Raw genomic sequence first — 25,676 nt, forward strand, 5'->3', positions numbered from 1 at the left:
CAGTTTCATTAGTTAAAAACTAACAAATAATAATTTAATATACAATTTTATAAATTAAATTTTTATTCTAATCGTCTACTTTATTTTAATCGAAAAATGTGACTTTTTTGCTTTTTATTCATTTTAAATAAGTTAAAATAACTTAAAATTACATATATTAAGGATTATTTGCATAAATGTTCATAGTAATTCTCAATAGTTTCATAATCGGATTAATGTCGGAGGAGAATGTAGGATATTTCAAAATTCGAGTATCTAAGGATGGAAATCCAAAATAGGAGAGATAATGAATGTTATTTTTCTGTCAGGAATAATTAGTACTACTTTTTAATATTAGAATATCAGTACTTAAAGTTTGGAATTTTAATTTGTTGTCCTTAGAGTAAATATGTATAATTTAAAACATTTAAAAACAAAACAAAAAAAAGTGGAATGAGACATCATGTATAAAGTATACGATATTAATCCTATTGCAACAAAAATATTTTATTGTACTAAAGCTTCTTGGACTTATATTTCTTTTTCTGATACTTCTTTATTATAAGTATTCTTGTTTTGAAGCGAAGTATTTTTTTTATTTTAGTTGTTTGCTTCTTAACATATGAACATTGTGTTTTTCAATTTAAAAAATGTGATTTACGATTAGATCATTTTTTTTTTTTTTACCACAGAGTTAGATAACGTAGATTGAAGTTCCAGGCAATAATAAATGCTTCTGAAACGATTATATTCCCGCCTAAACACTGAACAGACACGACTGATTGTGAGTTTATAGTCACGAAACACTTGAAAGACAAATTCTAATCAATCATCTACTAAAATTCTCAATTTATAACGAAAGTGTCTTACTACGTAATCATTTTTGACGTGATTGATTCAAGTTATAAATATTACTTTAATTATATATTCTGCAATAGCTATTAAACTTACAAAATCATAGATGACGTTGTAAGTACTTTTGCAGGTACATTACGTTTTGAGTGCATGTATTTATATTTATATTTTCAATTTTCTGTCATGAACTAAAATCACATACAATTAAATATTGTTAATCATTATAAAAACTTATCGTTAGATGAAGTTGCTAAATTGTATATTGTCTACAAAGAAATGACTTTTAACCTTCGAACAGCGCTGACGGGGTTAATTATGACCCATACCTGAGATAAGTATACAATTATGCATGGGTCCAAATTTCCTAATGAAGGACTTTTATAAATTAATGAGGTAGTATAAAATTTAAATAATGAAAATTAGATTCAAAAATTGTAATAACAATAATATTATTTCCATTGATATTAATTACTAATATTAATAGTAATAATATACATTATTGTTATTATGATTAATTATATATATTATTGTTATTGAATTATAATTAATAATATATATTACTGTTACTATAATTTACAGTTTGGATCTAATTTTCATTAACTAATTTTCTAATTGTTATAACAATAATAATATATTGTTAAATTACACATCGAGTGAGTGCAGATTTGTATCTGCCATCCGAGGGTTAGTTAAACAGCGCGTCAAGGGGTTAACCTGCATCGAATTCCTGTCTGTCTTCTTTTAGCTTTCTCTGTGTTTCTTCTGTCTTTGATCCAATTTTTGCTGGTAGCACCGTCTCATCGAGTGAACGTTAACACGTGTACGTACAGATGCTATATCGCGTACGGATAAACGTTGGCCGTACTCTATTTCCAGCAGATGGTGCAATACAAGGAATCGCGAATGTACAGGTCGTATCAAAAGTAATGCTCATGACTTCCAAAGATGATTTTTCACGAAATATTATATAAATATTCACAAAGATAGAGCCAGATATGAAATTAATTAATTAACATTCTGAAATTGAATTTCTCTGTATTTCATTTCTTAAGAGGATAAAAAAAGATTCAAGCGGAACCGCACAACGGAAATGAACCGTTCTCTCAGAATAAACTGTTCAAATTCCACAGAATTTCCACGCTTCTGTTATGATGCGCTATCTACAGGGTGTGTTAAAAAGTTTAAATATTAAAAATGTACAATTAAATTTTTTAAATTGCTCGAATATGCGTTAGGATAATTTTATTAAAAAGTTAGAAGTGTTGAATTGAAAATTGATAGTGATTTGTCCTTTTGTTAATGATTTACAAATATTAGGTGGACAACCAAATTCGCTTCCATTTTTAAATATTTTGATTCAAATTCTGTCGCAGAGAAATGAATATTTCAAGATTGTTTGTTAATTCGAGTGACGGTGACTTGGTCTAAAAATAATAATTTATAGAATTTTAATAAATAATTCTGTATGAACAAATGTGAAGATCGTGAATTTTGTACAGTGAAAATTTGTGTGTAAGAAAGAAGACACATTTTCAGAAATTTTTACTACAATAAAACTTTTGTCAATACTTACTTATTGTAAAATTTGAATAATTGAAACTCATTGAATGAGAAAAAGATTCATTCAGTCAACTTTGACAGAAAAAATATTATAAATATTTTTTATTATTGAAGAAGTCATATCTCACATTTGCATATATCATATTTTAAAAGATATTGATTTCTGGAGAAGAAAATTCTGCAAAATTTAAATAGTTTATTTGTACTGTTTCATTAGAACTTTTTATCTTTCTATAAGTTATAGAATATGTAGAATTCAAAGACAACTTCGAGGTTCAAATTAAATTTGTGTTAGACATTTTCAAAAATTGTCCATTAGACATTATATGGAAAATCATTTCCATAAGCCATGATCATTGTTTTTTGTACACCATGTATAAGTATCAACTTAGGCGTCGTACGTGCGTATGAGCACGCCGAATTACACATAACAAGTCGCTTTTTATACTTTGCTTCTCCTATACATTTTTCTTTTTCTGCTGTTTTTGTTGTTTATGTAAACGACTTTTGGAATATTTTTTCAATGAAATCATTGGTACTGTAAATTTGGTTTTTGAATAAATTTCAATGAAAAAATGAAGGCTGATACAATTTTTAATTAAAATCAGAATTATATCAATTGATGTGTGAGTATTTGTAATAATTTTTCTTTTAATTTTATTTTATATAAGAATAACAATCATCAGATATAATTAAACTTCACAGAGAATCATGAGATTTTCATGATGAATCTTAGGTAATGGAAGTTTCATCCATGGACCGAATTTGTTAATAAATACATTGAATTTCCTTTTTTATTCATTTTTTATATTTTTAATTATAACGAGGAGTAAAGCTAAACCAATGAAACCAGTTTTCCAGAAAATTATTACACAATTATTAAAATTGTAACATTGTTATTACACCTATTTCAGCTTCAGAAACAATTAATGTTTTAATTTTATTACATTTAGTTTATTAGTTACAATATTTTATTTTCTATTCCAAATTTTTTGTCATGTTTATTGTTGAATTTTTATAATATTTTTAAAACATTTATAACATTTTTTGGTGTCGATGATAGTACTGAATTGTTTAACTAAAAATTACTATTGTTTCTTAAGCTGCAAGAGTTGTAAAATCATATACAAATTGAATTTATAATATGATGTTAATAATGAAATATTAATTTTAATGAAAAACAATATTATTGGCTTAGTTTCGTTCTTCACAACATTTTTACAAAATACTGTTGAACAATTTGCGCGAAGAATATTTCAGCGTTAAACCTTGACTGCTTTTTTTGCAAAATGTTGTGAAAGACACACGGTATACAGGAACTACTTCAGAAGTAGGTGGCAAAATGTTAAAAACTTCAAGCTCAAAGAGTCATATGAAGAAATGAGCAAAAATACTTTTATAAACACTTTTTCTTTCCAAGAAAGTTCGAGAAGAGCACTTCGTTAAAGAAGTAGACTACTTCTCGAAAGTTTTACGATATTTGTCACATTTATAAAAATTCTGGAATTTTACATACGCAATGAATTCAGAATGACTTTTATTGCTTACAAAGAAAGTTTGCTAGCCAGAAAATTTTGATTAATGAATCTTTGTGGAATTGTAGTAGACATTGAATTATGCAAGAAATAGTTTTCCTTTTTTTCTTGAAATTCAATCTAAAAGGGTGAAATCATTCCTTAAAGTTTTTTTAATTTAAATAAAATTTTTTAATATATTGTTCTTTTGCAGTTTAATTTCACACTGTTTTCATAATTGTAATAAAAAAGTGATAAAAGATAGACTGAGAACGTAAATAAAAATTAACGAAATAGCAATAGAAAAATACATAATAGAAATTAATGAAATTGCAATAAAAAAATAAATAAGTGTGAATGATAATTTAAAAGATTTCCTGCGATTTTTCTATGTGCAGTATCGAGCATGGTAGACTTCCCTTTGTCCCGGGCAACTGCCCTTCCCCATAGGGGGGCTCGGGGAGACTGACGATATAAGAGAGAGGGTCTCATATATAGGTCTGTGGCTCCCCACCACTTGCGTACAAATATTTACGCGGGAGAATTTGAATTAATATTAAATAGAGAAGCCTACTTTGCTCAATAGTGTACCAGTCCACTGATCTACTTACAAATACTATTATCTTTTGTTTTAATTAAGAAAAAATTAAATAGACGTTCATTTTTATAAATACTATGAATAGAAATTATTTATAACTTGAAAAGAGAGTTTATAATTAAATTTTGTTGACTTGGCCACCTATTTTTGAATCATCCTGTAAAATATTTGCAATCAAAGCTTGTATAGCTTGTATAAATTTTCAGTATTATTTATCTACTTGAGTGTTTAACATTACATTTATAATAAATAATATTCGTAATATTTCAACTATGATTTCAATAATGTTATCAAAATTTGAAAAGATCGATTAAATGGAAATCTCATTCGTGTCGATAGTTAATTTAGAAACGAATTATTTTTCATATTTATCGAACCAAAAGCTCAGCGAAATAAAAAAAAAAGCTCGATGAATTCTATTAGTTCATACAATATGCATCACTTGAAAAATCATAAAACTCGGTTTCAGCTCTTTCAATCTTCAATACTTTTTCGTGTTTATGTTTTCCTTTTAATATTTATTTATAGACATTCATCTAAATAAAATCGATATCCATAGCTGTTTTTTACGTGCAATCCGTTCGCTTGAAAAGTGAAATATTGTTAACTCATTCTGTAATATAGCCATATCAAAAAAATTGCGAAAAAGTATCAACAACAAACAATTAATCAAAGTTTGAAATTTAAATATGATTAAATTCTTTTTAATTCACTGTTTCGCGTTTCATCCCATAGCAAAATTATTTTATAAATTTTTTATAGAGAAAGAAAAGTTGCATGTACAATGATTAGATGAGTATAAAAATGGTAGCTTTGTTAAGTTTCAGAAAAATTGTTTCCAACGTAAAAATTAAAGCAATTTATTTATTTTACTTCTTTGTGAAAAAAAAACAAAGGAAGGATGAAGGGATCTGAAAGAACTGTGTTTTCTCTGTCACGATAAATCGAAAGTTAAATATTAAACGTAAGTACATGATCGTAGGGGACTGTGACAGGCTATTGTTTCGCTGTTGCAGGTTACTTTCGGACGAGTACTCGGTTCGATCACGCATTTAGTAAGCTCTAGTAGAGAACAATGTGATATGCATATCTAAGTCTATATATTATAAATCGCATAATATGCATAGACATGCATCCATATGTGCATATATGTATATACATGCGTCCGCCACATGCATATGTATATATTTATTTCTTTGCCTTAAGAGAATCGAACACTGCAACAGGTTGAAAAAAAAAATACAAATTTTTGTTTATTAAAGATCATCCATATCTTTGATAATTTTTTCTTAAAAATTGTTATGAATATACGAAATAACTGTTATAATTAAACATTTTATTTAAAATTTTATACATATATCTTGGATAGTGTTTTCCTGATAATTTCTAAACAGTTATAGATATTTTACATAATTATTGAAATTAATTAAATATGTTTCACGACTTTAAAAACTTATTAAATTATAGAAATGGAACTCTGAATTTAAAAAACTGATACTAATTATGTTTTTAATACAAAAGTAAATTTCGGTGTAATAAATTGAAAATTAAGAAACAAAATCTTTAATTTTCAAACGTGATTTTTTGCTTCTGGATTAATTTAATTTGGAATTTTTATTGCACTTTTTGCAAAATTCTGTACACTTTATTTTACACTATTTATTTAATTAAACTAATTTTTTTGATACAAGACAGTTACAAATATTTTTTGTCGCAAAATGTAGTAATTTTACAAAATTAAACGAATAATCTAAAAACTTAATTTCATATCTTTTCAAAACAATTTGTTCAATTTAGAAGAATGGCTGCATTTGGTGACAGAAAATGAAAATATTCAATTTTGTAAAAAGATACACTCTCTCATATAAACTTTTTTATTATTCTTCAGTAATAGTTTTCTTATATAGTAACAATGAGCCTACAGTTAATGAATGTTGTTTTTTCTTGCAAAATCAATTTTTATTTTTATTTAACAACTTTGTTAGCTAAATGGGTTCGAATTTTCATTTTTATTTAAAGAAGTTAGTAAATATATTAATTTTCTTCAAATTTCGTTAGCATCTATTTGCATGCTCCTCGGTTTTACATACTTACTGTCTTTTACATGTACGACCCAGTTAATAGAATTTGTATTAAGATCAATTTATATGCAGATTGCATTATTTTTTTTAGAATCAAAATTTACCGAGTTGTTTTTTATGTATATCAACCCTCATTAACACAATGAAACACTGTGTTTTTGTTTCTTAATTACCCTCCAATTACTAAACCAATTAATTTGATAATTGTTAGAAATATAGTTTTATTTGTTACCTTTTAATTCACATTCATAGTATTGAAAAATTGCTAAAAATGTTTTTAAATATGAGCATATCTTTCATTCCCCCATTGCTGTAATAATATTTTAACCCTTGAACAGCGGAGCCTGGGTCAATGGTGATCAGAACTTACAAAACATATAAAGGTAAATTTATAGTTTTCAACCGGAAGAGTTTGATATATTAAAAGAATAATTTTTAAAAGAACAGTGTAAAATTTAAAAAATAAAAAGAATATGAAATACAAAATTAAATTAAAATTGGGGCGCTTTCCATGGTCCACCGTCCTAGGGTTAATATAATATTCTAAGGATTTACATATATGATAACTAGGATTATCTGACGTGTATCGCCATTAATAATATATCCCAAATTATATGACATAACGAATAATAAAATTATTTGTTAATGTGAATAATGACCTATATTTATGATAGTTTATATTATTCACCATGTATTACAATTGAAAGTACATCCTAAACTAAAAATATATTTTATCGGACTTCATTGTAAGATACCTGAACAACGCTGGGTAATTTTACTAGCTCTTAATATCACTAAACATTATAATCAATTTATATTAAAAAAAATGATGTTGAATTTAAACCGTTGATTTTCCGCCTGCCGCAGTGTTCGCTTCTCTTAATCACGGTACGAGTGTACAAACGTATTTATAGTATGTACCAACTATAGAGCATGCCACCTTGTTCAGAGGCGAATAAAATACTGCTTCGAATTTCAAGGAGAACTTTCGATTCGAGATTAAAAGGCAATTTGCGGACGTAGACGATTAAACAGGGTCAAAATAACGTGTATTATACGTGGGTTATTTTGAGACGGCATTTTACTTGCCTCTGCATTCAATCTGTCGTAACACCGCCATTTGGTATACTCGTGTCATAACCCGACGCTGCGGTTACCGCAGTCTCCAGTGATTCTGAGTGTGTGTACGTATGTATGTGTGTGTGTGTGTGTCATTTGCAACGTATGACACGAATGTGAACGATCTGAATTTTTCCTGAAGGTTATACGTATATGTGTGTATGTATCTCGTTCGCACAATGTCTTTTCTACTTTCTCAACGACATATCAACTTTCTTCGAATCCGTCTCGATGCACGAATCGATGTACTCTATCCTCTTCAATACTCGATATCGTGTTACTATTTTTATGCTACGCGTTTCTACTTCTCTTTCTTTCGATCTTCTATCTAACTAGGGGAATGTACAGTGCTGAGCATGGAGGCTCCATAGGGAAAATAGTACTATAGGGGTAGGAGGCCCTACCATTCGCTTCTAAAACGTTTACTCATACTCAGAAAAATTTTATTTAATATTTTTTAGTTAGGTACATATTTAATTTCATAAGGTGGAGTGGGATAAGTTCGTAAACGTGGCAAGTGCATATGTATACCGGTTATTTTTATTATAATATGAACGAACTTTCCTTATATTATAGGCTCATATTAACATTTAATTTTATTATATTATATTATAATAAAAATAATATTGCCCCGTTTACGAACTTACCCCAATCCGCCTTATTACTTTTGCCCAAATTAAGCTTAATATTAATAATTTCACAATTAAAATTTAGAGAATTATTATTTCTTTATTTGATTATTTAGATATTTTTAATCCTTTTATATAGAGAGAGGTTTACTTATAGTGTATAGTAACTTTAAAGTTGTTATAGTGGTAGAGTCTTTTTCCACTAGAACTCCATTTTCTCTAGGGCATCTCACCATTCTCGGTACTGTACGACTTTCGATATACCGATTGGATTTGAGTTTTGCATAATTACAGGCTACCCCAAAAGTAATAATTCTTTAAAATTATAGCACTCATCTCTTGAAAATAAAATAAAAATTACATTCAGAGTTCTTTAACACCTAGTTTACTGTTCAAATTGTATTAAATGCAAAATCCACTGCAATCGAACATTAAACTAGCACCTTACTATTAGACTATAGTAAAGTGTCCATTTAATTCAATTGACACAGTTAATTAGACGTTAACCCCTGAACAGTGGAACCTGGGTCAATCGTGACCTAAAATTACAAAACATATACAAGGATATTAACCTACAATTAAATTTATCAAAAGAGAAGTATACAATTTAGAAAATGCAAATAATGTGAAATACAAAATGAAATGAAAATTGAGGCTCTCTCCATGGTCCGCCTTCCGGGAGTTAAAGAACATTGGACGCTAATTTCTTTTTATTTTCGGAAGGTAGGTGCTATGATTTTGCAAAACCCTTACAATTGTTAAATGCTGGTGTTTCTTATAATTGTACAAAGTTTAAATCAAATCAGTGTTTCGATTGTCGTGCACTCTCTTTATATTTGTCTGTACAGGGTGTATCAATAATTGTGGTACAAGTAAAATGCATAACAGATTCCTTTAAAATATCTTCAAATAAAACTTTTTTACGAAGAAGATCGATTATGGAAGTTCAGATACAAACGTCACTCGCTAATATGTTTAAGTCTGGGGTAACAGGTGTAGTTGTGAATTAAATTCTAAGGGTACGGAGCTCTTTTGACGACCGTAGTCTATTTTAGAGCTCCATTTCGGTATATTGCATAGAGCACACTGACACTGCGGTTTGTTTCGGGTTCCATTTTGACATACTGCATACAGTACACTGATACTCTACGAAACATACATCCGTGAAACCTTGATCAGCCGTTTCAGAACCTCATCTCCTCTTCGAGGTTCGGTTTCGTGTTCTTTCACGCTCGAGCGAATATACGACCTCTTTGAATCTCGCTGCCTCTTTCCTATGAGTAAATTCACCCAACTGGGTCTGAACGTGTTAACAGAGGAACTGAACGAGTTACGCTATATACAAGTAATTTGTTCCATTTTGTAAATAATAATAATTTATACGTTATCATTTCTACATTCTTAATGGAAATATCTACTATGCCTAATTACAATATTGTAAATAAATGTACTTCGTTTCAGAAGTATGAGGAAACACATAATTTTCTGAATTTAATATTTGTTTGAAACAAATCAGTGTGTTCAAAAATTATAGTACAGTGAAAGATTTTCATTATAGGTATATTGGAAAATGATGAAAGGTTGATTAGAATTGCAGCCTCGAGTGTTTCAGAACTGGGTTCAGTGCTTGAATGTTAATGTAACGATTGGAAAAGCATTCAGTTTGTAACTTGAATTAGTCTTATCTAAAATGAAAAATATTGATTACATTGAAGTTCTTGAAGTTCCTTTTATCAATTTCCACTTGATAGTATTCACGTCAGTAGAGGGACGAGAGAATGGTCTATAAATTTAAATTTCAAAATGGACTGCATATTCACCAACATAAATCACATTGAAAGGTTATGAAAAATTACAGTGCCTACCCTGAATTTATAAAAATAGTCGTCAATATAATATTGTAAACTACTACAATAACCTGATTTTAAAAATTGTTGGAATATTGACGATGACACTGCTTTAAAGTTAGTAAAAAGTTACAGATTTTTACACTTTTCAACTAATAAATCATTTAAGAGGATAAACAGATTAGTATAAATATTTTAATTTTTAAAAACCTACATTCTATACCTCGTAAAAAAATACAATTAGGTAGATTGTGAAAATTATAAATAAATGTTAAAGTCATAAAAGTGAAGACTTCTGAATTTGTTAAAATTTAATAAATTTTTCAAAGAATGATCAATGGTGGAAAATGGACAATTTTGGACTTCATTGCCAATGTGTAATTTTTACAGAGTAGAAATATATTTGTAAGTTCGAAAAAATCCAATGGCATAATATTTCGATATTTCTATATTCTGAAATCCATCATTTGATGTGTTACAACTTTATACATAGTTTTCATAATTGCATTTAAAATGGCACCAATCAAAATGATTTAATGAATTTCGTGGGATTAAAATCGTAATACGAATTTTAGTATTATAAGAATGTAGCCCATTGATTTTATGATGATAGAAGTCATAATATTTTGTGTCCCAACAGTAGAAATCGTCATTTACTACCTCGTGAAATCTAGTGTTATGATAATACGACTTCTCGACGATGAAAGTCATAATTTTTCATGTCGTGACGGTATATCCTAATTTACTGTCACGTCTAATCGTATTTAATTTAACGTTTCTTAACCCTCTACACTGTATTGTGTGACTTTGAAAAGATATATCAAACTTCTATAATAAATTCCAAATTTTCCCCACTTTTACTGTGTACCATTGTAATTTACATAGATTATATCGTAATAAATGAATTACATATCTATATTTTTAACTGTTTAAAAAACAAATTGCATTTTACATATTTTTTGTATCAAATTTTTCGCTCTTACTAATGGTAAAAGTTATTAATATAATAGTTTAAAAATAATATCGAGTCCATATTTTATTCCGAGCCAAACAGTCTAAAGGGCTCTTGATGCTAGTTTATAAAAAATTTCAGGGCCAAGCAATTTTAAGTCCAGTGTCAAGTTAAAATAATTTTGGACTTGAAGCATGCTTCAAAAGATACATACGCCAGAGCTATACACTTTAAAGTCGATTTTCTCGAAAATGGAACCCCGGATGAGAAAACGTTATAACAAAATATTTTTTTTCTTTTTAAACGTAGAATCACTCTCTCCCCGGTTGTACTACGATTTTCGCCCCACCCTGTATAAGTATATCAGATTCTTGATAACTTTCTGCGGAAGCCTATTGTCCTTCACACGTACTTTTATCAATTGCACCCTTAGATGTCCTCGTCTGATTTGTTTAAACATTTAATTATTTTGGAAATATTAGGTTAATCTTGTCTTTATTCCTTGGTCTTCTACGAACCTATATGTATATCTTTCCAGCTCACTATTTTACGTTAATCTTTGTAGTGGGATCATCAGTTAAATTTGCATTTCCCAGGAATTTCCTCTCTTACAGCCACAAGCAAGGAAAATTATCAAGAGTCTACCGTAACTCTAAAGTTATTTTATCATTTTTCACGATTTTAGTCAGTCGTATTATTACATTATATAATAAATTCGCAGAAATTGTAGATCGGACCTATCGTTCGAAACCATGTATCAAGTGATTAAGTTGTTCAATATGTTAAAATTAAGTAACCATATTTCATGTCAGTTCATGTTTTGACATGGAAGTAATAACCGTTTTTCAATTTAAAGAGCTTCAAATGTAAGACTGACAGCAGTTTGGCACGGATAGTGTAAAGAATTTTCTTGATCGCCTGATCTACAGTTTCGAATGAAACGTATAGTCCGCAACTTTTGCAAAGTTATTTTATTATAAATGATTAATTTAAGACGTGAGTTAGGCTTGTGTTAGGCCTGGAAAAAATGTGAAGTGTCTTCTTTATTTAAGATTTTAAGATCTAAGATTCTATGATTCTAAGATTCTAAGATTGTAAATTTCTAAGATTCTCAAATTCTAAAATTCTTAAGTTCAAAATGTTATAAAATCTAATATATTTAAGTTGAATATATAACAAATAATTATTAATCACTCTTTAATATATAATTTTCAAAACTCTAATTTTGAAAATATGAATAATAAGAGTAATTTTTCAAAATTTAATACGATCATTAATTATTAAATATTATAAAAATGATGGAAAATATTAAATATTGAAAATTGCGAATATATAACATTTAAATTCATCACAGAATAAAGCACTCGTAACCAGTGTACTTTATAAACGTGTTACATTGGCAGCGAGGTTCAAAATGATCATTATCTACCATTGTTTTTTGATTCCACAGTTTCAACTGCATTTTACGCTCGCTTGTACTACAATTTCCGATACACCCTGTATTTATTTATTCTTCTGTACCTCTTCTATTTGTGTTCAATTAACACACCGAATGAACTCTGTCCACCATTGTCGTTAGCCGTTTGATGGCATCAGCTGTTGTTCACCGTCAGACAGACTCTCGGATCCCCCATTTATTTTCCTAACGCTTCGTTTCCATTCGCACTGGTCATTCAACCACCGAACAACAGCAAACGTTTGTCCGAGTTAGATGAAGTTTATTCATTCGAAAAGATCCAGTTCTGTTCCTTAACCTGTTTACTGAGGAAATCAATTAATCATTTCAACGTGAAACCTAATAATTTGTTTACTAAAAAATTATCGTCTTTATTTATTCTATTATTATAGCTCCTTTTTGGTTAAAGAACAAAATTCAGTCAACAGGTTAGGTTCTATGCCGTATCGTGGCTGGCAGTGATTCGATGAATTTTTGGCGGGAAATGTTTGAATTCGGAGTTATTGTGGTATAGAGGTTAGGGATAAGCTTTCTAGAGGTTCAAGTCTATTCCAGAGCTAATTAAACGCGCGATTACTCGCACAGTCTCTTCTGGATTACGCGGTGGCTATTTCGAACTGTTTATCGACTTCTGCACCGACGTTACGTACTTCCGGCTTCGTAGCACTGATCCTGCACTGGAGAGCTTTCCACGGCTTAGTCGTTGAGTAACCAGTGCACCTACTACGTGTTTCATATACGGCATGTTTCGTTCGATGCGTACTCGTACGTCCAATTGCACGGACTAATGGAATTGATACTACAGTTTATGTATTTGATTGGATTAAAGTAGCGTATAAATTCTAGGATATGGAGGAAACATTTTATTCCTATAGGAGGAATAAGTTCACTTTTATGTAGTCCAATCACTAACACATAAAGATGTTAGCCATTTGTTTAATTTTCCTTTGAAATAATGAAAACAATACGTTACCTTTGGCTAATAATAAGTCCCAAAACTTATGGAGCACTCTCCTTCCAATGGTGCTCCTTCGACGAGGTAAGTTACTAGGAAGGGAGGATAGGCCAGTATTAGAGGCATATCAGGAAGGCTATATAAATACCTTCTTCTTCGCTCCTAGCTCCCTCTATGCCAGTTACTAGCCTTGTTTGAATAGTTCTTTAGATCAGGGCTTCGAATTAACTGTTCTTTTTGGTCAGTTTTCAGAGGCTACGCCCCTTTTCTCCCACCACTCGTTGTGCCCCGCACGAGGGCCTCAGTCCTCGAGGCACCTCAGGCGTGTGCCCTATGAACTTTTAAAGGGGTAATTCTTTTATTGTGCTAGGCCAGATCTGTCTAGAAGCGAAAGAGCCACTGCTCCCACTCTTACCGCTTCAGACTTCCCCCACCATCCAGTAGTGTCAGTAGTGGGGCAGCGGTTTCTAGCAGCTAGGACTAGGAATGTCGGGAAACTAACTGGAAGAGTGGGGGTAGTCGAGCGCGAGCTGCGTGGTAGAGGAAGGAGCCACGAGTGGCCCGCGGGCCGCAGGTTAGACAGGCATAGCAGCTATGCCAACTGGGTGCCAAGCCGTTCGTGCGCGACCTATGTCAAGCCCGGCTTTCGTAGCCGACGCTGCCGTTCCTGAGTCCGCGCGCTATGCGCGCTCTGATTGGCCAGTGTTTTTCGTTAATAATTCAAAAACGAAGCTTCAACCAACATTTTGGTAAAGGAAAAAGTTGTTTAGAATCACCCCAGCATCCTCCCATTTCCGGATGTTACGGGAATTATGAGATACCCTGTAGACTAAGTAGAAGTAGAGAAGGTATCTGACATCATGCGTCCCTATTTGCGTTCTTACTTCTGGCAACTCTACCTATACCCAAGTGTACCTCAAAAATGAAGGTCTAGATTGCGAAATGTACTTTTTCATTTCTGTTATTATGGAAAATTTGCAGTTTCCATAATGTATAACTTGATATGTAGATGAATTAATAATAATTATGGTGATCTATAAAAAGATTTTTCTACATATTTTTATTGCTCAAATTTCAGTTCAAAGTTCAGTTATACATTTTGAAATAATGTCACATAATTAGCCTTTACGCTGCTTTAATCCAATCAATTGATTTTTCATCTGAATTATACATAAGTTGTATTACATAAATAGTATATGATTAGAATGATTATGTGGGTACGCAAAGTACGGTAACATTGCCGCGCATTCAATGCTGTGACAGGCCTAACGGACCTTTGTATCTATTTGTTTAACAACAGAAGCACGATCAGCACCATGATGAGCACATACGTAGCCGTGCTGTGTTATAGGATCGGTCATGTATATTGACTTATTTCAACACAGCATACAAATTTGAAGACATTAAATTAAAAATTTTCTGTTTTGAAATTAATTGCAAGTATAATATCAATGATGCAAATTTTATTTTGCATTAAGACTATTTAAAGCCTTTGGGTATAAGTCATGTTCAACAGGAAAGTATTTCTGACATTTCACCAGCATTGCAGCATTCACCAGTGGTTTGAAAATGCAGTAATACCGATACAGCGGACTTGCGCTATATTGCCGGTGTTAAAATGGAAAATATAGCAGAAGCCTTTTATATGCAGCACTTAACATCTTCAGCCCAGGAGATAACTCAAAGGCACTTCTGGGATCTGGGAGAAAACTGGGTGACAAATTTTTCCTGGCCGCGATATAACGAGGTCGTAAATTAAAGCATTTAGAAGCAGCGTCGATTGATATCACAGCTCTCAGAACCATATACTGGCCGTTAAAATGGTCAATATTTTCACCGCGAGTTTGTTGTATCGATCGTGATATCTTATGATGGCATCCGTACTGAAAGTATTAACTGTGAATGGCATTTGACATAACGTGAGGCAATATAAGCAGAATCTACTGCATTAATTGTATCTGTAAATATTAAACCCTTGATGAACATAGCTGTAATGCTAACGAATATTTTGTTGGGAATAATTCTACTTTGGACTAACCTTACACTCTAAAACTTCAAATAGTATTAAACCTCCACGAAATTTTCAAAACTCTTTATTTTGTGTTTTTCTACAGTATCGTGTTATATTTTCAAATTTAGTGTCTTCAAATAGTGATGATGGGCTGAAATAGGTTATGGTTAGTCTGATGGTTGCACGTGCGCTATTGCTGATGTGGAATTATTCAAAAAACCAGCGTGATGTTTTAGGTGTTAGATATTCGACACTGAATCGTGACATTAGTTCTGCATGATTGTGTAAACAAAGATGAAATGAAATGATCTGAGATGTTTTATGCAGTGTATGAACATGATTATGTTCATCATTTTAGGTTAAGTTTCTTCCAAAGAAATTTGAAACTGACTCTATCAACATGTACCTAATATTGATTCTTTAAATATCAGCTGATTTAAAAATACATATCTTTATTTAAAATATTGTTATAAAATTCTTTTAATTTATTTAACAGTATAATACAATCATAATTACTATCATTTTGAATGTTTAATATTATTTTGAAATAAAATTAAATGAAAACAGACAATATGAATTTTTGGATTATAAACGGTCTGATTTTAATTTATTAAAATTTCTTTTTAATTATCACACGTTTTGCTGATTATACAAAAGAATGCAATTAAAAATTAATTTTATATTTAAATGTATACATTTTATACATTTGTTTATCATTTGATGTTCTTTTTCTATTATTTATCTATGTACCTTTATCTATTTCGACGATTTCCAAATCATTAGGCTGAAAAAAGTAAACAATTATTGTTACATCAAGATAACGTTAATTTTTCAATACATAACTTATTTTAAAATTAAATATAAAACGTTGTAACTTTCAACTCTAATCAGAGCATTCAATTTTTATATTCTAATGTTCTTTTATATTTTGAAATTAGCAATATCTATGGGTAAAAAATATAATAACACATAGAATTTAAAGCTGTATTTAAACGACAAAATTATACTTTAATTTCATAATAACTAAAATATTAATTTATCAACAAACTTTACATTGGTGTCAAGATATTATTTAAATAATCACAACTTAAATGTTGTGCACATTAACTTTTTTGCTTCTAAGAAATGAAAAATCTTATTCTCTATTATAAAAATATTTAAAATGTTATGAAAGTTATAACAATCATGAATAATTTCAAAATTTTGACTTTTGAATTTATATTCGAGATTTTCGATTATCATTAACAAGATTTCGAAGTACTAAATCAGAGTTACATTTGTGTAAGCTATAAATTATAGAAGCATTCTGACCTGAAAGTTTACTATTTACAACTTGGCTAGCACGTGGTAGTGCTGGCATACTTCTAGGGCTATAATTTTCCGGATGTAAAACCGCTCTTAAAAGATATGGAGGAAAGCAGTTACAATGAAGCTGCTTTTGCGTAATTCGAATTTTATGCTGAGTTAGCATTTGATTTCGAGCCAAAATAAGAAGAAAGGAATTTCACTACCGGTCAAGAATTTGAAGCCATCACTTTACAGAACCTTGTATTATATTTTTATTCAATTTGAATAATCATAATTAGTTGGTTTATTTCATTTAAAATTCTACATGTTTCTCTTTTAAATTTAAAAAGGAAATTGCATTTAAATATAAATATTATTTTTTTAATTTTTTAAAGGTAACAGGAGGTTCTAGAGAAGTAATAGTGAAACACTGAAAAGTAATTCACGACCTTGTCTTTTCATGTAGGAGAGACAAGGATCATTGAGATATTTCTGTTGACGCTTATTGCAATTCGTAATTTTCTTACATAGCTTTCTGATTTCATCATTCTTTACTCCACTTTGATCTTGTGCAGTAATTGCAATTTGGAAATTAGTAATTTTACGAAGTATATTAATGGAAACTTTCAAATATAATCTTATCCATTGGCTTTTTCTTATTCATTTATTTAATGTCAGATCCCCTGTTATGGTATTAGTGATCACAATTTACATATTAATTACATATGATAGAAATATATTTTGAGCAAAATTTTACACTTGCTGTAAGAGGTCTATTTCTTTTTAAAAAATTAAGGCTTTTTTACACTGAGTTTTTGTTCTTAAAACAGTCTGAATGTCGTTACGAGTTTTGATTTTATTACTTGCAATTTGGTAGGTTCTTATTGTTAGGGCAATAATAAAGTATATGTTCTATGGTAATGTTAGTGTTGCAGAAATTGCAGGCTTCAGGTTCTTGTTTTTGTATTTATTTATCTGCAGGCTTTGTTCATATATGTAAAGAGAAATAAAATTACAAAGGTCTCTGTAAGTAAATAAATTAACAATTATGAGATTACAAAGGTCGACATTTCCATGGAGCTTACGATCGTATTAGAATTTCAACATCTAACTACACATATCCCTTTTTACTGCGGTAGTAAACGAAAGGGAGTAGAAAGCCTGCTTATGTATGTAGGTACTTTCTTCTTTTATTTCCTCAGACTTATCTTTCCTTTCAACCTGGATTGCTTGATATTTGTTATATTTTATTGTCTTGCTTCGTTACACAACTGGTGTTGTATAGGGTGTGGTATAGTCATTAATATACTTGATAATTACTTGATTCAATCAAATAATAATTAATGTATGAAGATTGAGTCGCCCAGACCTAAATTAGATTTCAAACTTTTGACCGGTAGTGTATATAATTTAAAAAATGACAAGTGAAAAATTATCTGCAAAAATATAATAAGCGGTAAGAGAAATGGTAAAAAATAATGAAGGAGGTAATTTGTAAAACTTCATGTGAAATACAAAAATTAATATTTGATAATTAAGTGATGATTTGATAAATTACAAGAAATTAATTACAAAAAAATTAATTACTTTCAGGCTCAGTTTTTTCCAGTCGATAAATTTTGAAAAATCTTCCTTCATACTTAACAAATTTTAATTAAAAAGATTCATAATCTTTTTATAAAAAGTCTCATTAAAAAATTTACACAGCTTATGATTGGGAGTTCTGAAAAATTAGTATTCGTATAAATTACATTTTTTAATAAAGGGAGGTTATTGATTTTTAACAATTGTTCGAAAAAGCCGGAAAAGTATAATTTAATAAATTATTCAAATTTACCATATTTTCATTAAAAAAATCTGATTTAAAAAATTTAGATGTCTTATAAGACATAAGACGTAAATTTCTTTTTCCAATCTTCGAAACATATTCATTTAACCTTGAGAAAAAGTAGTCTACGATCGTAAGTTTACCCTTACAAGCTAAGAAAACAAGATTTGCTTGCAGAAAGGTGTCGTAAGGATCCGATAATTATGATAGCATTGTTTGCGATAGCCGCACACCTTTCTTTAACAAGCTGTGTACAAAGATGCTAGTAGTATCGAGTATGTCTCTATTAAATGTTTTCACGTGGTACTCGAGGTTGTTTAGTGGCCGTGCTACTTCACACGATGAAAATGAATAGCACGTCGATAAGCGCAACCCTCGAACTTGAAGAAGGGCGTTTACTTTCTTGCATGCAGGAAAGGGTAACATTAGAACGGCCTTCTTCACAAACGTGTGATCGGTTTTCTCTTTTTTCTAAGAAGACAGTATTGTTTCATTTTACCATGCCAATTGCGTATACGCAAACTCAATTCTATTTTTGCACGTTAAAAAGCAGACAAAATTTTAAAAACAGTTGCAAAATATAAAAATAAGTACAGTTAATATAAATAGATGCAGGGTATAAATAAATGCAGTTATTTATGTAAATACTAATATTTAAATTAAAAACTGGAAAAAAATAAAAAATAAAATCATTAACAAAGTAAATACAGATAAAAAATAAATACAAAGTAAAAGGGGTAAATGTAATTAACTATGTAAATAAATACAGAAAATATTTATTTTTAATAACTGCTAAATGGTAAATAATACAACGAATTTTTTTAAAATTATTTCTTATTCAAAATGTGATTGTGTGAAACAAAAGTTTGCCAAGGTCACTTGGAGATTGCTTTATGCTTTCTTGAATGGTACGCTAGATTTTTGCTTCAGTGTGATGAAGGAGTAAAAAAAGACGAATTCAAGACATTACTTACACATGACCTTGGATGAAAGTAAAGTCGCTAAAGAAAAGATAAGGTAGAGCATATACTGTCGTTATGCTAATATTTGGAAAGTTAATTTTTTTAGATATTCATTTAATATAACTTTCGAATGTCTAATAGTTAAGATCTTTGCCTTATGCCTGGAATAAATTAATATTTAAAAAATAGTAGGTAAAGAATAGTAGGTAGTTAAATTTTGATACCACTGTGACTTTAAATGACAAATTTTTATTTTACATAATCATATTCCACATGAAAGGCATTTGTAAATTTTTTTTGTATCATCTGCTGTTTAGCAGTTATTTCAAATACCAAAAATTTGTAGACACCCTGTATATTACCACTGGCCTGGTATTTTGATCACAGTATTGATTTCATTCTTTCTATTAATATTTTTGGTGTAAAATTAAGAATTCTTTTTTTTTAAATATGTAGAAGGCATTAAAATCGAAACTTTACTTTTTGAAGACTTCAAACTAAGAGGTTATATTTCGAAAACTTGTAACTGAAATCTTACATATTAAAAGCTTAAAATTAAAAGTTTACATTTTGAAAATTTAAAAGTGGAAGCATAGATTTTGGAAGCCTAAAATTGGAAATTTATGTTTCGAAACTTTAAAACCGTAAACTTTAATTTTGAAAATTATAACCAGAAGTTTAAAACTAAAAGTTTACAGTTTGAAAATTTTAAACTGGATGCTTAGATTTTGGAAGCTCAAAATTGAAAGCTTACATTTTTCGTAAATATGAAACTGCAAGCTTGCAATTAAAAATTAACATCTTAAAAGTTGCAATTTTAAAAGTTCACGGTTGCACTTTTCGTTTGCAAGATTTCTTTTTAGAAATATTGAGAAAAAGGCAATTTCATTGATCCGTTTTAGATTAAAACACATAATGTAAAAAGAGAATTGGGTTTTCTCTTTTTAATCCTATTAAAAAACAGAATGGAGAACAATTGCCTTTGTCTTCATCTTTCTATAGGGAGAACAAGGACCGTTTAATTGAATTATTGGAACAGGATTCGGATTGAAATTTTTCGTTTGTTAAAATTATTTTTAATTTAGTTCCTATCTGAGCTGTCGCCAAATTCTTTCTCCCTAATCTTCTGAAAATCAAGTGATTGCCGTCTACGTTTCTTATTGTCGATTGCTGCACATCTGTGTTATGGAACACGCCTATGTACACGCCTGTGTGCGTGTGTTGTATATTATATATTATAGATATATTATACATGTATATTTTATACATAATGTAGTCAATCATGAAACAATGAGACATGAGGTAGTTCTGGTTAAATATAAATAAAATAAATAAAAAAATACTTATATGAGGCTTTTTCAAAGAAAAGATTGATTTTGAATGGTGTTGATTGTGTTGAGTATGTATTAAGTATTGATTGATAGGAGGGGTGATCTAGTCATTATGGTACAACTGACAATGAAAAGGGGCTGATTCTTCTTGAGAAAATTAAATTTCATTTTATTCGTTTAATAACCATAAACGATGCAACCTTGAAAATTAAAAAGAAAAGTAATGTGACTGAATTTTGTATGAAGCAGTTGTATTATAATAAATTATGATTTTTTAAAATTAAATTTCTTTAAAAACATACAAGAGTATAATAAAACTTCTACATTTTTAAGAATGAATTCCATACATTTTTTAAAATAAATGGGTTGTATTGAATTTTAAATATTGATGAGGGCTACTGGTATTACTCCACCATTACTTACTAGTGGATTCTAGAATAATACTATCTAGCATGCTTTTGCTTTAGACGCAAGAAGGTTAGGGCTTTTCTCTAGTATCTAATGTGGGAAGAGACACCTGGAAGCCATTGTTATCTCTTTCTCTGAAACAGTTCGCATTAAAAACAGATGTGTGAATGAGAAAGGTAAGAACCGAAGTAAGGTAACGGCAGAAGAAAATTTTCAAGCACTCTGTAAAGAGATAATTAGCAAAGTAGCTACATTGTGAAGAAATAAGTTAGATGAAGGGAGACAGTCATCTGGTACCGAGGGAGGGTTGCCTCCCTAACTTTACTTTCGAAGTAAATGGAGCCTGTTTTCTACTTATGTACCGAAGTTAGAATCCTAATAAAGCCGAGTCAAACAGTTATAACTTTTGATAAAAAAAAGTTATTTTATCCATAGTTTCCTTTGAAAGTTAAAGTTACCCTCCGCTTGGGGCGAGAATAAATTTTTTTGTTCACATACTACAAAAAATTTCTTTATACAGTGAAATTTAAAAATAAATTATTTTAATACTATTTATAGATTTGTAAATAGTAGTTTGTAATAAATTTCATAAAACATCCTGTATATTTCATAAAAAAGGAAGAATATAAATGGGCAAATACTTTTGAACAATAGTGTATGTTCACTTATTGTTAGCTAGTGTCGTAGACATATGAAAAAAGTGTAAAAATTGAGTTATGATATTAGTGAAATAAGATAATCAAATTACTTTTATTCAAAATTTGTAATTGTGTAATATATAGCAAAGATTAATCACTAGTACAATAGTTGATGCATAATAATTCTATATTAATTTGACAAGTTCATAAAATTTTTAGCAAATGTCAAAAACCACACCCTGTTGATGTCGGCAATTAAATAAAAATTAACCGAAAGCTTTAACTTATAAACATAACACGTTAAAAAATAAATAAATAAACATATATTTAAGATGAATTCTTGCTGATGTGGGAAGTGTAAATGCAGTGGCAAAATTAGTATAGCTTACTCTGCAGCATTTGATATGCTACATATGTTCACTTGCTAATAATTACAGTATACTCTTGTTATATTGCCGCGGAGGGGACTGAAAAAGTGGACAATTTTTCAAGCTTCTAAACTCTCAGTTGGAGAGGAAAAGAAGGATGCATGAAAATCTGCATAAAGGACAAATCGTTCACGTGGCAATATAACGAGAGTCTACTATACTTAACATACTCAAACACCTAACTCGTATCATCTCCACAAATGTCTAAAATCAATTTTATTCTAAAAGAAAGCCCCGTATAAGAAAATATATTAACTGCACGAAGAATCGTTTCATGTCTCTCCTCTCTTTCTTGTATCTTCCATTTCTAATCGTTGCACCGTCATTGCAGTCATATTCTGTATAATATGTAGACATTTATATAATATATAATATATCGCGCGAGACACGCTGCATATACACGGTGTACGTATACAAACGAAGCATGCAACGAGTGCATATAAGATATACAGGGTGAGTCAATGAAAACTAATGTCTAAAATAACTTATTATCTCTTGCTTGTATTAAAAAGTAATTAAAATGAACCATGTAGCATTAGAAGGGGTACATCATGTGCAGAACTACATTTGCTTATATTTTATATTTTTTGAAATTTTAAGGTGACCTCAATTTGTTGCATGATCAATGTAATTTTTCTTTTTTTAAATGCTGCTTTCAATTTTCAAGATTTTAAAAATATAAAATATAAACAAATCTGATTTCATCCATCTAATGCATCTCTTCCAATGATATAAATTGTTTTATGATACAAGTGAAGGGTAATGAGTTGCTTTAGATGGTAGTTCTTATTGACTCATTCTCTATATGGAATCTTTTAATTATAAGATAGCTGACAAGATAAGTAGCTTCATCGAGATCGATTTTAGTCGTGGTTCGATGGTTTTTCAGCGACCTTGAGAAGTACTTCGAGTATCAGGGTCAGGACTACATTTGCTCTCGTCCCGACGACAACGGAATGCACTCTTGCAGTAACTTGCCACCGCTTAAGTTTGGTGAGTGCACTTTTTTTCCCCTTTTCTTTTCCTATGAAACTTTTTATTTTTCTTCGATACGGTTGCTCTGTTTCATCGAAACCCTGTTGCACCGATCAAACTTTCAGGATATTTTATTATATGGGCCTTTTCACTTAATAATTTACCAAATAATAATATTATTGGTAATGATTTGTAGATTTCTGTTGTACAAATAGTTTTGTAATTTTACAAGATAAAAGTCTGACGTTAGTACATTTTCTAAGTGTGCATTATAAAAATGTATTTGCATAATTTTTACAATTCTTGAAATAAGGCTAATAATTTTGTTTACAAATTAAAGAAATACATTGCCAAAACAATGTTTAATTTTAATAAATACGTTACATATTTTTGGTAGAAGAAAATAATAATTTTGCACTGATAGTTCACTTTTATTAAATTATCAGTAACAATAATAAAAAAATCATCGAGATTCATTGAACAGTATCGAGCAAAGTAAGCTTCCCTAAGGAAAATGGCGATATAGGGATTTTCAGAATTTTAATTTTGACGATATTAATATTGAAAGTGATTTAGAAAGAAAATAATATGATTTTTATGTTACAAAATTTAGTATAAAAATAGGGAATATGAACAATAACATAAATATCGATTCAAATTCTCCCGCGTCAATGTTTATACGCAAGTGGAGGGGAGTCACAGGTCTGTATTATATGGGCCCCTTCCCCTATATCGTCATTATTCGCAAGAACGCCTAAGGGGTGAGGCAGGAGTCCAATAAATGGGAGGCTTACGTCGAGGACCACGAACCCCCAAACCCAGAAACTAGAAAAAGTCTATAGGAGATCAGGAACCCGAAAATGCGGGAAAATCTACTACGGGGGAAGAGGGATCACCACTTTCCCTGGGGAAGCCTACCATGCTCGATACTGAACGTCAGCTTATTATACTTAGGTGTCCATAATCTACCAAAAAGTGGATTTCATCATTTTTCAAATCATTTATTATTTAAATATTGAAGTATACCCAATCGTGAAATTTTTTACTTAAACTTGAATAGAAAAGCAACAAATATTATTCATGATTTATTGAAAGTGTCCTAATAAAATTATTGTTCGCAAATGAATGAAATGTTTGAAAAAAGTAAAGGTGTCAATCAAAGATGACGAACAAAGCGGTAGATTAACAACTTCGATTGACAGACCCGTTTTGAAGTGGTTCAGTTTTCACCCACCCTAATTTTTAGGAAGGGTTGAACAGAGGGCGGCACTGCATGGGAAGTTAGCAGGGCACCTTATACGATATCGGACAAACTGTTTCGTTCATTTCGTTTTTATATTAGGTCGTTTCATAAATTCGAGCCATTTTTCACATTGACGTTCAGAATAAAATATTGAATATTATTAAAAAAGTTTTTTTTCATGCATGTTCCTCCCATTTCGCGAGTGAAGTATTATGAGCGAAATTTATTTTGCATTTTATCAAAATATTTTGTGATTTATTGAAACTCATAAAACACGAAATGTCAGATATAAATATTCATTTTATTTATGATTTTTCTCTTAATTGATCCACGTACTCGTTTATAAAAATCAATTTACCTTAATTTGAAATAAATTCAATTATATACTTCCTAAAAATATTGTGAAAAATTATATTAGCAATTCTTTAAACAAACATTTAGTGACTGTTTAATGGAAGTTTATAAAAATTGGTAATTATAAATATAAATTTCTGTTTCAAATATTATTATTCCTATTGCATACATTTAAAAAAAGAAATAGTGAGTAGGTACTTTAAAAGTTATTAATAACGGGGATTTTTACAAATACTACGTAATGAATTTAGCACAGAAACTTATCCAAAAAATGACTACATAATTACTAATTGTTTGACAAAATTATTTTCTATATTTTTCTTTTTTTTTTAATAATATACACTTGCGGATAAAAATTAAGAAACAAATAAGTTTCGTATAATTCAATCAATATTTACCACCAAATGAGAGATTATTAAATAAATTAATAGTACTTAAACCACGAAAAAGGTATGACTTTATAGATTAAGGGCTGATAAAAATGATTTCAAATATGCTATATAATAGCAATATTTAATTTTTTAATTTATTGTGAACAATGTAGAAGATCAGCATTACTCTTTTTGCATTTTTTAATTTTGAAAATTGAATGATAATTATCATTATTATTGTACGTTTTTAAATACAAAATTAAACACAGAATATAGATTTATTTGAATAATGAAA

General features: G+C 29.7%; 1 protein-coding gene across 3 annotated transcripts in view; it reads left to right on the forward strand.

Annotated features, from left to right (window-relative positions):
- Positions 1 to 25,676, forward strand: part of Ca-alpha1T (Ca[2+]-channel protein alpha[[1]] subunit T) — a 126,721-nt gene that overhangs the window by 49,335 nt on the left and 51,710 nt on the right. For all 3 annotated transcript variants that reach the window (XM_076688459.1, XM_076688457.1, XM_076688458.1), the window contains exon 7: positions 23,328 to 23,431. In XM_076688459.1, coding sequence (XP_076544574.1) covers positions 23,328 to 23,431 — 104 coding nt within the window. The remainder of the gene's footprint in view (positions 1 to 23,327; positions 23,432 to 25,676) is intronic.

The sequence above is a fragment of the Osmia lignaria genome, chromosome 5 (genome assembly GCF_051020975.1).
Source record: "Osmia lignaria lignaria isolate PbOS001 chromosome 5, iyOsmLign1, whole genome shotgun sequence".
NCBI classification, from domain to species: Eukaryota; Metazoa; Arthropoda; class Insecta; order Hymenoptera; family Megachilidae; genus Osmia; species Osmia lignaria.